At 34.2% G+C, this 16,041-nt stretch overlaps 1 protein-coding gene across 1 annotated transcript; it reads right to left on the reverse strand.

Annotated features, from left to right (window-relative positions):
• Window positions 1-42: 42 nt before the first annotated feature.
• LOC120352500 lies at window positions 43-9,511 on the reverse strand. Its single transcript, XM_039433363.1, has 2 exons — window positions 1,334-9,511; window positions 43-719 (listed from the first exon to the last, which is right to left on the reverse strand). The coding sequence occupies exon 1, from the start codon at window positions 7,929-7,931 to the stop codon at window positions 3,255-3,257; it is 4,677 nt and encodes a 1,558-aa protein (XP_039289297.1). The 5' UTR covers window positions 7,932-9,511; the 3' UTR covers window positions 43-719; window positions 1,334-3,254.
• Window positions 9,512-16,041: the final 6,530 nt, after the last annotated feature.

The raw sequence follows: 16,041 nt of genomic DNA on the forward strand, positions 1-16,041 counted from the left end.
TTATTACTAACATGAATAGGTTCTTGGAGAAAAAATACCAAGTGAGCAATATATAAATGTATTGAAATAGAAATGGCAGAACAATAATTTTTGATAGTGAATACAAGTAGCTCAATAGTCATACAAAATTAAAGTTGATAACAAATTGTCAAGTTCAGCAAACATAAAAATTTAAATGGAGAAACAGACAATCAAGATAGCTGATAAACATCAAGAATCATTAGAAGCAGTTCAAAATCAATAACCATTGAGGTTTAATATGGAAAATTTATAAGTGATAAACATCGAAGTTTAGTAAGGACAATTCAGTTAAGATACACTGAATCTATGGTAATTCACACTTACAAAGAACTTGAATACTAATCATAAGATTACAATAATAATGAGCTTGAAAAATACTGAAATTGAATTAAAAATGTGAATTTAATATTTATAGAATTTGTAGATTACAAAATATTGTAATTGAACAAAATATATTTGATGCAATAAAAATTGCTTGTTTGTCTTAAAATCCTAAGTCAATAAATTGTGATGATCAAATAACTAGCCTAAGCAAGTGATGTACAATATTTTACCAAGTAACCAATATTTTAATATTAAGTGATTCTGCAATAGTAAGTTGCATCATGAACAAGAAAAGATTATGTTCTGACAACATTCATGATTGAAAAAATTACAATAGGTTGTCAAGTTATTCTTGTTTCATACAAAAATCTGACCTATGATGAAGCAACAGACAATCAAGATAGCTGATAAACATCAAGAATTATTAGAAACAGTTCAAAATCAATAACCATTGAGGTTTAATATGGAAAATTTATAAGTGATAAACATCGAAGTTTAGTAAGGACAATTCAGTTAAGATACACTGAATCTATGGTAATTCACACTTACAAAGAACTTGAATACTAATCATAAGATTACAATAATAATGAGCTTGAAAAATACTGAAATTGAATTAAAAATGTGAATTTAATATTTATAGAATTTGTAGATTACAAAATATTGTAATTGAACAAAATATATTTGATGCAATAAAAATTGCTTGTTTGTCTTAAAATCCTAAGTCAATAAATTGTGATGATCAAATAACAAGCCTAAAATTGCTTGTTTGTTTTAAAATCCTAAGTCAATAATAAATTGTGATGATCAAATAACTAGCCTAAGCAAGTGATGTACAATATTTTACCAAGTAACCAATATTTTAATATTAAGTGATTCTGCAATAGTAAGTTGCATCATGAACAAGAAAAGATTATGTTCTGACAACATTCATGATTGAAAAAATTACAATAGGTTGTCAAGTTATTCTTGTTTCATACAAAAATCTGACCTATGATGAAGCAACAAAAATCAAAAATAGCCTAAGTAAATAGATCCAAGTAAAAATAAACTCAACCCTAACCTTATTTAAGGGATAGGAAGATAAAGGTAATTAGCAAATACAAAGATGGTAAAAATATGCAGTTACCTAGGGTTTCAACATGATAGTGGTGTTCAAGTTGGTTCCAGGAAATAGTCAAGGTAGGCTTGCTTGAAGTATGGTTATACTGTCCGTGATGAATTGATGAAGATTTCCAACACTTGTATGGATAAGACGATTGGTTACAGCACATGGATAACTCCCAGTTCATTTGGAAACATTGAAAGATCTTCCAAGAAAATATTAATCACTGCTCAATATTTGAAGAGCTAACTTTAGTTACAGTCAAGTAAAGGCAGGGCATTACCAAACATTAGTAAGTTACAGTTCGAAATCAAGTTTAAAAGAAGATTCAATATGATATTGAAACAGATTCATTAACAGCAACAAGGAACGTCAATCCAAGTTGAAAGTAGATGATAGAGTTGAAGTAGATTAACAAAATGTTAACAAGGCACGCCGAGTTACAGTCAAAGTAGATGGTTACGGGTTCACCCAAAGGAAAATGAAATTGATATGGAATCAATTTGTTACGCGCGCGCGCCCACCAACTCACAAGAATGAAGAAATAGGAACAGAATTATCCCATTGCACTGAGCAAAGTTTTCACCAGAAAAACTTGAAAAGATCAAACGAAACAAGCCTTCGACATGACGAGGAAAAAACGCTAGACGCCATTACAAAAGTGCAAATCATAGGCTGGGTAGAGAATGGCCAGCTTTGAAAGGCAGTCACCAGAGCGCAGCAGCTGCTGGAGAGAAGACGAAATGTGAGCAGAAGAAATGAGCGCTCCAGGCGGCAAAGAAGGAACTAATGATTTCAATCATTGAATTGGATGTGAAATTCAACATAAGCCGGGCCCATTATGTCATCTGCAGGATGGCATAATAAGAAAGAAAGAAAATATGTTGAATGAGCAAGCTAAGTCAATGATGAAAAGGATGATTTGAAGCTGGGGAAACGTAAATCCCAAAAAACAACAAGACACCAAATCCATGTTTCACACCCATAGAACCAAACAAGACAAGTACCAATGCCGGGCCCATTAGAAAAATGATAAATGACTACAACAATACATAAACCTAAGAGTAAATTAAACCAATAATAAAATTAATGAGTAGATACATTTTCAATCTCATTGTCATGAGGCAAAGGTACAATACTAGAAATAGCACGTGTTAAGATGCCTGTAGGTGTGAGAAGTGTGACAACTCGGACTTTATTATCCGCACCAGGATGTACCTCAAGGATTCTGGCCAACCTCCAAACTGATGGTGGTGTGCCAAGATCTTTCAAAATTACAATGGTATTGACCTTGACATTTTCTGAGGAGGAGGTCCATTTCTGTTTTTTCTGCAGAGTAATTAGGTATTCCTGGGACCACCTATTCCAAAACAATTGTGTTGTAGCTGCTAGGTGGCGCCAACGAGAAACATGGTCTACATGTTTGGTGACTGGTTGAGTGAATGGTAAGGCAGTTAATGGACGACCTACCAAAAAATGCCCAGGAGACAAGTAAGAAAAATCATTGTGATCCTCTGTAAGAGGTACCAGAGGTCTGGAATTCATAATAGCTTCAGTTTGTGCTGCAAATGTAGATAACTCTTCAAAATTCAATGTCCTTTTGAAAGTAGTCTTACGCAATGTGTGCTTGAAATTTTTTATGGCATTTTCCCAAATTCCACCGAAATGTGGAGCTCGGGGTGGGATAAAATACCACCGAATATTCAATGAAGATGTAACACCATGAATATCATTCTGAAAATTTGATGAAGACAATAGCTGGAATAATTCCTTCAAATCATTGTTAGCACCATGGAACGTGGTAGCATTATCTGATGAAATGGTGCGGAATGCCACGACGTGCTACAAATCGAATCAATGCAGCAATGAATGCATTTGATGAGAGTTCAGAAACAATTTCTACATGTATGGCTCGAGTTACCATACATATAAACAGAGCTAAGTAAGCTTTGCTGAAAGTTTTTGATTTAGGCCCTCCCAAACGGATTGAGATAGGACCTGCATAATCAATACCACAAGTATAGAATGGGAAGTCAATTTTTGTGCGCAAATGTGGGAGTTGCCCCATTATTTGCTCAGATCTGATAGTGGAAAATTGGAAACACATTTTACATGTCTTGAGAACTCTTTTGATGGTTCGACGAGTAGAAATGATCCAGTATCGTTGGCGAAGACTAGCCATAGTTGATTGGACACCAGCATGCCTTGAACGACGATGATATGCTACAATCAATGCATATGTGAACTTATGTTTATTGGGTAAGATGATCTGATGTTTTGTGTCATAAGGTAAGTTAGTCAATTCCAAACGACCTCCAACCCTCAACACACCCTGATTATCAATAAAAGGAGTGAATGGATGTAATGTACTGTTTGGGCTAAGCTCACTGTTGGAATTCAGCTCCTTCAAATCAGAGGAAAAGGCATCAGCCTGTACAGCCTTGATTAAACAAATTTCAGCATTGTTGATTTCATCTACTGATAAAAATTCATTTTTCCTATCATCAGGATGCTGCAAATTATGAAGATAGCGTAATACATATGCAGCAGAGCGAACCATTTTATGATAATTAGAGCACCTTACAAATAAATTAGACAATACAGATTGATTAGAATTAATAACTAAAGAAACACGAGTAGATTCGGACAATAATACATTTGATGAAAATGAGTCCCATGACTCCCTTGAAGATGATAACCATGATGGACCTGACCACCACAGTTTGCAATTCATTAATTCAAGTGGAGAGCAACCTCTTGAGATGAGGTCAGAAGGATTATTGGATGTGCGAACATGATTCCAATGAAATGATGAGGTAGACTCTTGAATTTCAAAAATACGAGTAGAACAAAAGACATTTTTCCTATCAGGAGGTGTTTTGATCCAATCACACACAGTTTGCGAGTCAGACCATAGGAAGACATTGGAGATTGGTAACTTAATAGCATTCAATACCTTGTTGATTAGCCGAGACAATAAATGTGCAGCGCATAATTCCAGTTTGGGAATGGACAATGCCTTAAGAGGTGCTACACGAGATTTTGAGCATAGTAGGTGGACCTTTATTCCATTACTTGATACAGAACGAACGTATATACAAGCTCCATATGCCTTGAGGCTGGCGTCAGAGAAGCCATGCAATTCAAAGGTAGAATCAGTATCAGCACTGATTACACAACGTGGAATATTAATATTAGAGATAGAATGCAGCTCTTGAAGGATTTTCAACCATTTACTCAATAGACCTGGGGGTAATGAATCATCCCAGCCTATACGGGCTAACCATAATTCTTGGAAAAGAATTTTAGGAGCAATGACGATAGGCGATATTAAACCTAATGGATCAAATATTGACGCAATGCAGGAAAGAAATTCCCGTTTAGTGAAAGTTGTTTTGTGTGAGATCTCTCCAACACTTGATGAAATTGATAGCATGTCAGAAGTGGAATTCCAAATAAGGCCTAGGGCCTTTGCAACAGTATCATTACTGTTGGCAACTGCTTTAGTAGATGATGTCTCTAGAAGATGTGATGGAATAGTACTGAGAAGATCTGTAGAATTGGACATCCATTTTCGAAGTTGAAAACCACCCTTTTCAAGAGTGCTGATCAAATTTTTTGACACAGTAACTGCCTGCTCAAGAGTATTACAGCCAGATAATAAATCATCCACGTAGAAGTCGTTTTTGATGACTTGAGACACTGAGATATCATCCCTTGCTTCCATATCAGCAAGTTGAATTAGTGTGCGCGTTGCCAAGAATGCTGCAGGACCAGAACCATAAGTCACAGTATTAAGGCGATATTGTTCTACTGGTTTATTGATGTCATCACGCCAGAATATGCGGTGTAGATCACGATCAGCTGGATCTAGGAGAATCTGCCTATACATTTTTGCAATATCAGCTGCAAAGGCAATAAGATGAGTACGAAAGCGCAGAACAGTTTCAAAGAGCTCTGGCTGAACAGTATGCCCTATGTGAAGAACATCATTTAAGGAAACTCCAGTAGAAGTTTTGGCAGAACAATCAAAAACTACTCGAAGTTTTGTAGTAGTAGAATCAAGTTTAAAGACAGGGTGATGTGGGATGTAGTACACCGCTTGATTCTCTGTGGGCTCATCAACTTTAGTCATGTGTTGTAGTTCCTTGTATTCTTCCATGAAGGCCACATATTGAGATTTCAATTCATTATTCCTTGCTAATCTTTGTTCCAGAGATTTGAATCGTTTAAGTGCTTGAAACTTGGACTCACCCAGAGTATGAAATGATTCCTTTTTAGGGAGTGATACAATGAATCTACCATCCTCCTGACGATGAGTGTGCTCTTCATAATGCTTTTCTGAGAAAACAATATCATCAGGTGGTGGAATCTCCGCAATTACACTTTCGAGAGCCCAGAATTTTTCAAGTTGGCAAGGAGTGTTTGATGAAACTGTTGACAAAAAATTGGATACATGAGAATTTGGAACAGATGAGCTGGGTACCTTGCAAGAGCCAAAAATAATCCAACCCAACCTTGTGCTCTGGAGAATGGGTGCATCTTTGGAAATGACAATCTGTCCTGCTGACAAGACTGAAGCAAAAACGCCAGCGCCGAGAAGAAGATCAATGTTTTTAGCCTTGAAAAAGTTAGGATCAGCCAGTGAAATATGTGATGGAATTTCAAGTTTTTCTATTTCAATTCTGGAATTTGAAAAGGAAGATGGAACTTTATCAATGACAATACAAGATTCTTCAGTGGACCATTGTTGGTCTGTAGATTTGACAAGAATTGAAAGAACATAAGTTGACTTCGATTGGTTGCCACCAATAGAATGAATAGTCGTTTCAGTACTGACCGCTGGTAATGCAAGCTTATCAGCCAAATGTTGTGAGATAAGGTTGCAATCCGAGCCACTGTCTAGCAATGCAACACATTTAATCAAATTTCCTTGTGAGTCCTCAACAAAAACTTGAGCTGTAGGAAGAAGAGAAACACTAGCTTGCTGAAATAGACAAACTGAGGATGCAACATTTGAATGTACATTATTATCTGATGAAACCATGCTCCTCTCATTTAATTGAGGAAGGACTGCAACAGATGAAGATGAAGCCTTTGAATGATTGTCAATAATGGAATTTTCAACTGATGATTTTTTCACTGACGAATGAATATTGTTAGAAGTAACTTCTTTACCTTTTTGTTGATTCTGTCCCGAACCTAGTGAATGCAGAATAGAGTGGTGTGCCTTACCACAATGAAAACAAGATTTTGTAGAACAACCATGATTAGGAACATGTGGTTTGAGACAATTGAAGCAAAGGTTTTTGCTTTTGACAGCATTCCAACGGTCAGAAGGCTGTAATTTGAGCAATTCATTACATTTGTAGGCCATGTGATTTGAGCCTCTACAGAAAGTACAATTGGTTGTCAAATTATGAAACATTTTTACATTATTTTGATTACTTGATTGAAAGTGATTAACTTTTGATTGCTTGGAAGCAAAATTAGTTGCATTACTAGAGTGAATAGTTGTTGAATTGTTAGCACTGGATGCAACTGCATCCATAACTTTACATTGTGATTCCAAGAAATTCCAAAACTTCTCAATTGTTGGAATACTGTCAATAGGAACTGATTTCTCCCATTCCTTAACAGTGTTAGAGTCCAATTGCAACAACATTTTATGCATATACAATAAATCAGTGAGATTCTTAAGTTCAAGTGCCTGAAGGGCAGCAATATGTGATTTACAAAAGTCAATGAATGCACGCAATGACTGTGCACAGTTGCGCTTAACTGCAGGTGGAGACTCAATGGCAGTGATGTGGTTTGTTGCAATGAGTCGTTTATTGTCATATCGCTCTTCGAGCAATTTCCAGGCTACTTCAAACCCTTTTTCATTGACATCAATATGTTCCACTCTTGCTAGAGCTTCACCACTCAATGTTTGCCGTAAATAGAAAAATTTCAATGTGCTACTAATTTGCTCCTGACTACCTATTATGTGCATAAATGCACTGGAGAATGCCTGCCATTTTGAGAAGTTTCCATCAAAATGAGGGAGAGGAATTTGGGGCAAATTAAAATTTGCATGCTGTGATGCAGTAGTAGCAGGTTGTACTGATTGTTGTGAAATAAGATCATTTCGAGTGTTAGTTATTTTAGCCTCAAAAGCTTTCAATGCAGCATTTGCTTTAGAAATGAATAATATGAACCTTGTAATTGTTTCAAAGTGTGATTCCTTGTCAAATGATACATTTTTGTGTTGTATTTGTTCATGAATTTTCTTGTATTTATCTCTGAGGAGATCAACTTCATTTTTAATGGTAAGTAAGTGATAATATGTTGCTTCATCATTTACAATAAAATTTGGATACTCTGTGAAGAACCAGTTGGCTTCTTCTAGTAAATTGTTCCTAGAACTGATAAGAGCAGAATGCTCAGACCCTAAATCTGGGGACACTGAACGTGAGTCACTGGGAGGAGGGGATGTAGCCATTGTTACAAAAAAGGTATTGATAACAAAAGAAAATTTTCATACGACCTTCACTGAGATTATCACTGCACTTTCACTGACACCTGTGCTGTGGTTGTGATGTAATTGTGATTGATGCTGGCTTGTGTATGGTCGCGCAACTTGTCCAACTGATACATGGTATGGACAGCTTGGCCACTGAATGGTACGTCTCATTGGCAACCCCTCGTCCACAGCAACCCTCAGTCCAGGTTACAAGGTACATGGGCGATTGAGTACACATGAAAAGAAACAAAATTACAAGATTAATAGGAAATCCGGCTCGGAGCACCAGTTTATATTGTTTCTGAGTCCGAATTCTGGTAGCTAGTGGCTCAGTATAGAGCGGCTGGTCAATATGATGTAGATATTTTGCTTATTGGTCATTGACCCAGATACAATATAATTTTAATGAAGAGGACCACCGTCTTGTTTCATAAAAGACGGAAAAATTATTACTAACATGAATAGGTTCTTGGAGAAAAAATACCAAGTGAGCAATATATAAATGTATTGAAATAGAAATGGCAGAACAATAATTTTTGATAGTGAATACAAGTAGCTCAATAGTCATACAAAATTAAAGTTGATAACAAATTGTCAAGTTCAGCAAACATAAAAATTTAAATGGAGAAACAGACAATCAAGATAGCTGATAAACATCAAGAATCATTAGAAACAGTTCAAAATCAATAACCATTGAGGTTTAATATGGAAAATTTATAAGTGATAAACATCGAAGTTTAGTAAGGACAATTCAGTTAAGATACACTGAATCTATGGTAATTCACACTTACAAAGAACTTGAATACTAATCATAAGATTACAATAATAATGAGCTTGAAAAATACTGAAATTGAATTAAAAATGTGAATTTAATATTTATAGAATTTGTAGATTACAAAATATTGTAATTGAACAAAATATATTTGATGCAATAAAAATTGCTTGTTTGTCTTAAAATCCTAAGTCAATAAATTGTGATGATCAAATAACAAGCCTAAAATTGCTTGTTTGTTTTAAAATCCTAAGTCAATAATAAATTGTGATGATCAAATAACTAGCCTAAGCAAGTGATGTACAATATTTTACCAAGTAACCAATATTTTAATATTAAGTGATTCTGCAATAGTAAGTTGCATCATGAACAAGAAAAGATTATGTTCTGACAACATTCATGATTGAAAAAATTACAATAGGTTGTCAAGTTATTCTTGTTTCATACAAAAATCTGACCTATGATGAAGCAACAAAAATCAAAAATAGCCTAAGTAAATAGATCCAAGTAAAAATAAACTCAACCCTAACCTTATTTAAGGGATAGGAAGATAAAGGTAATTAGCAAATACAAAGATGGTAAAAATATGCAGTTACCTAGGGTTTCAACATGATAGTGGTGTTCAAGTTGGTTCCAGGAAATAGTCAAGGTAGGCTTGCTTGAAGTATGGTTATACTGTCCGTGATGAATTGATGAAGATTTCCAACACTTGTATGGATAAGACGATTGGTTACAGCACATGGATAACTCCCAGTTCATTTGGAAACATTGAAAGATCTTCCAAGAAAATATCCCAAATCTTCTTTTTACATAGAAATATACCACCAGATTGTCTTTATCTAATTTATAAATCATTATCAGAATCCTTAATTAGGTATGGCATCGAGGCTTGGGGATGTGCTGCAAACTACCTATTAGACAGGGTAGAGCGTATCCAATTCAGAACCCTCAAATGTATAATGTCCGTATCTAACCGATTAAATTTCACAATTCATGATAAACAATCCGTTCAACGATTTTTTCACACACTCACTCCAAAAAAATTCTATCTATATAAGTTAGTATTAATGTACAGAAATAATTATTCTTACCGACAATTTGCACCTATACCTCAATATAATCTTAGAGCATTCAGTGTGTATTCAATTCCTAGATATAATAATTTGTACGGAAAAAGATCATTGAAATACACTATTCCAAAACTGTTTAATTTGCTCCCTATCATCATCCGAGATTATTCCAAGGAAGATATTTTCCAACTTATCATTGTGAATGATTTTAATTTGTGACACTACTAATCCAACACTTTAATGTGTACTAGATAGTGAAAAATCATCCATTTTTTGCTTTTTTTTTATTTTTATAATTACAAAATATTAGTTTGCTGGTAAAATGAATTTTAGTATCTGTGAAACACCGCCGCCTTAGAGTGACTATCTAATTTTTCATAATATATATTAATATATCATTTAATTTTCATATACTATATGGATGGATAATTAACGTTTGAGACTCCCGATCACTTATTGTATTTTTTATTTAGTATTATCCTTAATTCTGAATAAGATTAATATCTTTTGATGCTTACTTACTATAGAGTATCAAGTTTATTTTATTTTAAAATTAATTTAGTTTTATGATTTGAAGTTTTTGAGTTTTCCATTTTTTTCCAATTCCCATTAACCCTATACCACCCTATTAATCATCCTTAGTTCATCTAATACCCCATACTCCTTTTTAAATTCCTAAACTCCCAGTTTCATGAAAAAAATTTTTCCTTAGTTTATTTTTTAAGTTAGCATTCATTCTATTTATGTATTTTATTATTTGTAGGCACCTGCTGTAAAATCTTTTAGGTTTAGCGGGACCAATTTTGTAATGCATTTTACTGAATAAAATGATTGATTGATTGAATATTTATTTTAAATTCTACACAGGTTTATAATTGAAAATAAATAATCAACACGCCCTATTAAAATACTTGTCTACAAATAGAAAAAGCCCCTAAACCCCTTGAAATATTTATTTCATTATACACAGGTTTATAATTGACAATAAAATAATCAACACGTCTTATTAAAATACTTCACTACAAAAATGAATTTAAAAACTAAAAAACACTCAAAAGAAACTTACTTCATACGCAGTAACAAGACAAACATGAAAATAGATTGAGCTATTAAATTTGGAATTTCTATTGAATACTTTTTCATACATATACATGACAGAATTCAGAATTTTATCATATTCCTCTGATAATATGTAAACCATCTGGCATAACGTTTGGCATCTGGCTATGTGAGAGTTGTTGAATGATAACAAATTGTAGTGAAAAAGATTATAAATTCAACAATGTTGAGAGAAAATATTTCTTTAGAGAATGATAATCAAATCGTTTGAGTCATAGACTTTTCAGGAAATCAATAAACGTTACGTCTGTGATAGTTTACAGCTAATGATGCGTCGAGTTTAATTTGAAAACAAATTTACTGAGTCAGATTCTACTGTAAATAGAATAAATTGAATAAATAATTATGTTTTGTTGACGATAATTGTTTAACTAATAGCCATGCATGTAAGAAAAGTGAAGAAGTTGAAGAGAATCTAGGTATTTTGTTAAAAGTTGAACGATCTGTTTGCAAGAAATGCAATTAAATTTAACCACTGTAGAGTGACGTCAATCGAAAGTGAATGATAAATCAAATTACTACATGATGTATCAAGAGTTGAGTAAACGGAACACGTGACATCCTTTTTAAAAACATTTATTCAAGAAACAAACCGGCATAGTGACTGCCCAAAATACAGAAATGAGACAAAGAATCTTAATTACTAGAGCTTATATACTATTCTAAGTGCTGTATCAGCTACTATACAATAACAATGGGTATAACTTCTCCCTCCCCAAGTTTGGAGTTGTCCTCAGCGACCAAAAACTGATAAGACCCAAAATACAAAAACTGGTTGAAAACAATATAAAATAATACTCAACTAAGTTATCAATACATACTAATACAAAAGTGTGAGAACAATTTTTCAAGTAGGAGTTTCGGTTGGGAGGTACGGTCCGCCTAAGTTACAAGCTATTTGTTTCTTATCAGGAATATTTCGATTACAAAATTTCAATGAGATTTTACATTTGTAATAAATAACTGCAATTATTATCAACAGCACAAAAATTCCAATTGGGATAAGAATATAATGAAGTAGGTAATTGCTTTCAGCTGTAAAATCCTCTATAATTTCTAGTGGTTCTATATTTAGATTAGCTTTATGGATCAAGTCGAAAGATAGATTTGTATATAGTGTTCTTGCAGGTTGTTCTGAGGGTAAGGATACAATGCTTTCCCAATAAACGTATGGTTCTAAAAAATTAAACAGCTTTTCTGATTCTTCAAGGTTCAGTAATTGAGTCTTCCTTGGATAAATTGTAATGTTTTGATTTTTGTTTACTTATAGTGCAAGTAGTAATATTGAATATTAAACATTAAATATTTATTTATGACTTGAATGTATCTTATAAAAGGTTGAGCCTCACTTATAACCAAAGATTTACAATCATGAAGGTCCTTATCGTCTAAAAGTTGACTTATACACTTATTAACTATTCTAGACATATTCTTACAATAATAATTATTTCTTATTAGTAAACAATCTCCTGTAAACAATGAGTTATCTTTTCGAATTATGAAGGACGGATGTTCAACAATTGTTCGCAACTCATTTCCTTTTACGACTGGGTAAGATAGGAGAAAAAATGTCTCATAGGCATGAGAATACAAAGGCAATTGTATAAAATAAGTAATGAAATCATCTTTCACATGACAATGTGCAGACCCTAGCTGCCACAAAATTTCGGGTTCATCAGAAATGAGAGACAATTTAGCCGAATGAATTAATAAAGACAATTCGTTTCTAGACAGAATACTTTTGAATGGATTATGTTTAGTCGACAAAATTCTAAGCTCACCATAATATCGTCTATTTTATTTTTTATGAGAGTCAATGTGTTGAATAAGAAAGAATGTTGTTGAGTTAGCTCTATTGAAGTGAATTGAGTGGTGATTGAATTAAAATAATTTTTCAGCTTGACATTGTTGGCATGAATGACATCAATCCCATTGTTAAATTTGTGTATCAAGTTTCTATTGATTGACAATTGATTTTCGACATTATGCTCTAAATGATATTCATTTGCTTGCACTTTCTCTAAAATTTTGTCATATTTCGCTTTGTCGTCAGAGTCCATATTTCCTGTAATCCAGCTTATTGCGGAACCAAGTCCGTTTATGAGACCTCTCTTAATTCTAAGATTATTTATATGAATATGATCAAATTTTAACTTAATATCATCCAAATACAAACGTAAAATATTACAACGATTCTTATCACTATCCTTAGCTCTTAAAAGGTTTACAGAGTCTTCAATATGTGTTAGTTCAACATGTAGTCGTGTAATGTTTATGTTGTGCATGTATGTGTATGTGCCATTTATAATGAAGGAGTTCTGTACTCGAACTGGTGTAATGCCAGATGATTTGGTCAAGTCCGTTACTTTATACGACATTGCTGGGACCAGCAGCAGGAGAATGAGGATCATCTTGTTCTGAAACAAATTTATTATTTTTCTTTTTAACTATTTTCCGTGGTCGTTTCATCCTATTAGGATGGATTTTGAATGGTCGTTTTTGAATTGCTCTGGAATTTGTAGCAACATTTTGTTGTTTATCATATTGTACTTGGAAGAATTTTGGCTTGTTCTTTTTATTGAAGGTTGTTTTAATAAACGGGGCTTCGGGGATTTCGACGTCTGTTTCCCTATTCTTATTTAATAATTCTGTCCTAGTTTGTTTTTCCATCTCTACCTTATCTTTTACCAATCTATGTATAAGCTGTAACCTATCATGATACTCTTTTGTACGCTCTTCAGTGATAAGTTGTTCTGTAGTGTCATTCAGAAAAGAATTCTCAGAGATGCCGAATGTTATTTCCATTGGTGTCATTTTTAAGGTGGAATTGAGTGTGTTATTGAACGCAATCACGGCCGTTTTCATGTTGGCTTCAGTGGTATTATTTCTATTTTGAAGTTGGATAGAATTTGAAAGTTCAATTAGAGTGGAGTGAGTTCTTTCAATTAACCCTTGCGAGTCTTGATGACCAGGGGTAACATAATAAGGTTCGACTTCATAAAGTTTTAGAAAATCATGTAAACCAGCGTTGTCAAATTCTCTGCCGTTGTCCATCTGTACGATCTTGGGGGTTGGATAGAGAGAAAAATAGTCGAAGAGATGGTCTGTTACCTCGATTTGATTAAGACTCGTGAGGGGGTAGACTACGAGTCATTTGGAGAAACAGTCGATGATTGATAAAAATTTACGTTTGTCATACTGAAAGGCATCAAGTTGCAGTTTTTCAAAGGGCTTTGTAGGAGTAGGGGATACTTTGTATTCTGCACGAATGGGACGACGTTCGTATTTAGTCTTTAAACATATTGGGCATTTGTTTATGAAGGGTAATATCACGCATCATTGAAGGCCAATAGTACCGTCGTCGAATGTGTGAGTAACTCTCTGAAATTCCTCTATGATAGGTTTTTCCAGTATGATAATTGGAAACTACTTCTTTTTGTTCGTCGGGATCAATAATGTCAAGATTAACTTTTTTATACCGCGTAATCTTAACTGAGTTGAAACTTTCCTTAATGACTTTAGCAAAGTTGTTAAACATTGATTCGTACTGATTACTCAATAAACCATATTTTGAACAATATACACCATACGTGGTATTCGGTTTCAGGTATTCTAAACAAAATTTGTTTATGTGTTCGAAATTCAAGGGGTCTTGAAAAAAGAGAAGGAGTCTGTTCTTATCAAAATTTTTCTGAAGGGTAGGTGTTTTGTTTCCGCATTCAATAAGTATCTGATTATGTTCAACATTCAATATTTTATCGTCGTCTACCATCTGAATTTGTTCATTTGAACTGTCTGCTGAATGAATTGTCACAAGGCTGTCAGTGTCATTATGAATTGGTAAAGCATTGTCGTCAATTTCTTTAGTTGGTTGATGAGTATCGGTACGATCGGCATTGTCTTCACGAAGAAGAATATAGTCATTCATATCGAAAACAGAGCTACCAGTACCACAATCATTATTTTCCATATCATGGGGCTCAGAAGTATTAGCATTAGCATCATCTTAGTTATTGAATCGAGTTAAAGCATTCGCGATGTCATCAAGATAACCATTAGGATCATCTATCGGTGGTGGGTCATCGTTACTATTCAACTGAATCAAATCGTCTACGTTTATGTCATCAAAGCCATGAAAGGGTAGGTCTTCGTTGCCGAAGCCTAAAAAGTCATTATCATCGTTGTCCATTAAATTGATGGGCTGTGAGGGTATGCGGGACAGTGCATCTGCCATATGCCATCACATATGTGATTGGTTTTTCCCTGCACGTAATTAATCTCAAAGTCAAATTCATCTAAAAGTAACTTCCATCTGAGTAGTTTTGAATTAGGTTCTTTTATGTTTCTAAGCCATTGTAAAGGTTTGTGGTCTGTTTGAATCAAAAATTTTCGTCCGTATAGATATGGTCTGAAATGTTTGCATACCCATACAATAGCAAGTAGCTCTTTTTCTATAGTCGATAAGTTAACCTCACTCTTATTAAGTGTTCGTGATGCATAGGCTATTGGGAGGTCATTACCATCAAACTTTTGGGACAATACACCTCCAATGGCAAAGTTGCTCGCATCTGTGGTGACAAGAAACTGTTTCGAGAAGTCAGGTAATTGTAGGATGGGGCTGTTTTGTAACATTAGTTTCAAATTTTCAAAAGCCTCCCTGTAGTCCTTGCTATTGGGATTGATCTTTACATCGTTTCTCAAAGCAGCAGTGAGTGGTTTAGCTATTTTAGCATAGTTTCTAATCATTTTGCGATAGTAACCGGTCAGTCCAAAAAATTGTTTGATTTCTTCGGCGGTCTTAGGGATTGGAAAGTTTTTTATGGCTTCAACTTTAGAGGGGTTAGGCATCACAGCTTTTTCCGAAATGATGTGCCCTGAAAACAACAAATGCTTGCAAAACTCAGTTTTATCAAGTTCAATTTTCAAATTGTGTTCTTTTAGTTTCGTAAATGCCGATTTCAAATGCTTTAAATGTTCCTCAAGGCTATCAGAGAAAATTATTATATCATCCATGTAGACTAGTACATTGGTCATTCTTGAAAAAATTATGTTCATGGCCCTCTGAAACGTAGGGGGTGCATTCTTTAACCCAAACGGCATACATAAAAACTTGTAATGTCTGTGCTCT

This window comes from Nilaparvata lugens, chromosome 7, assembly GCF_014356525.2.
Source record: "Nilaparvata lugens isolate BPH chromosome 7, ASM1435652v1, whole genome shotgun sequence".
Classification (NCBI taxonomy): domain Eukaryota; kingdom Metazoa; phylum Arthropoda; class Insecta; order Hemiptera; family Delphacidae; genus Nilaparvata; species Nilaparvata lugens.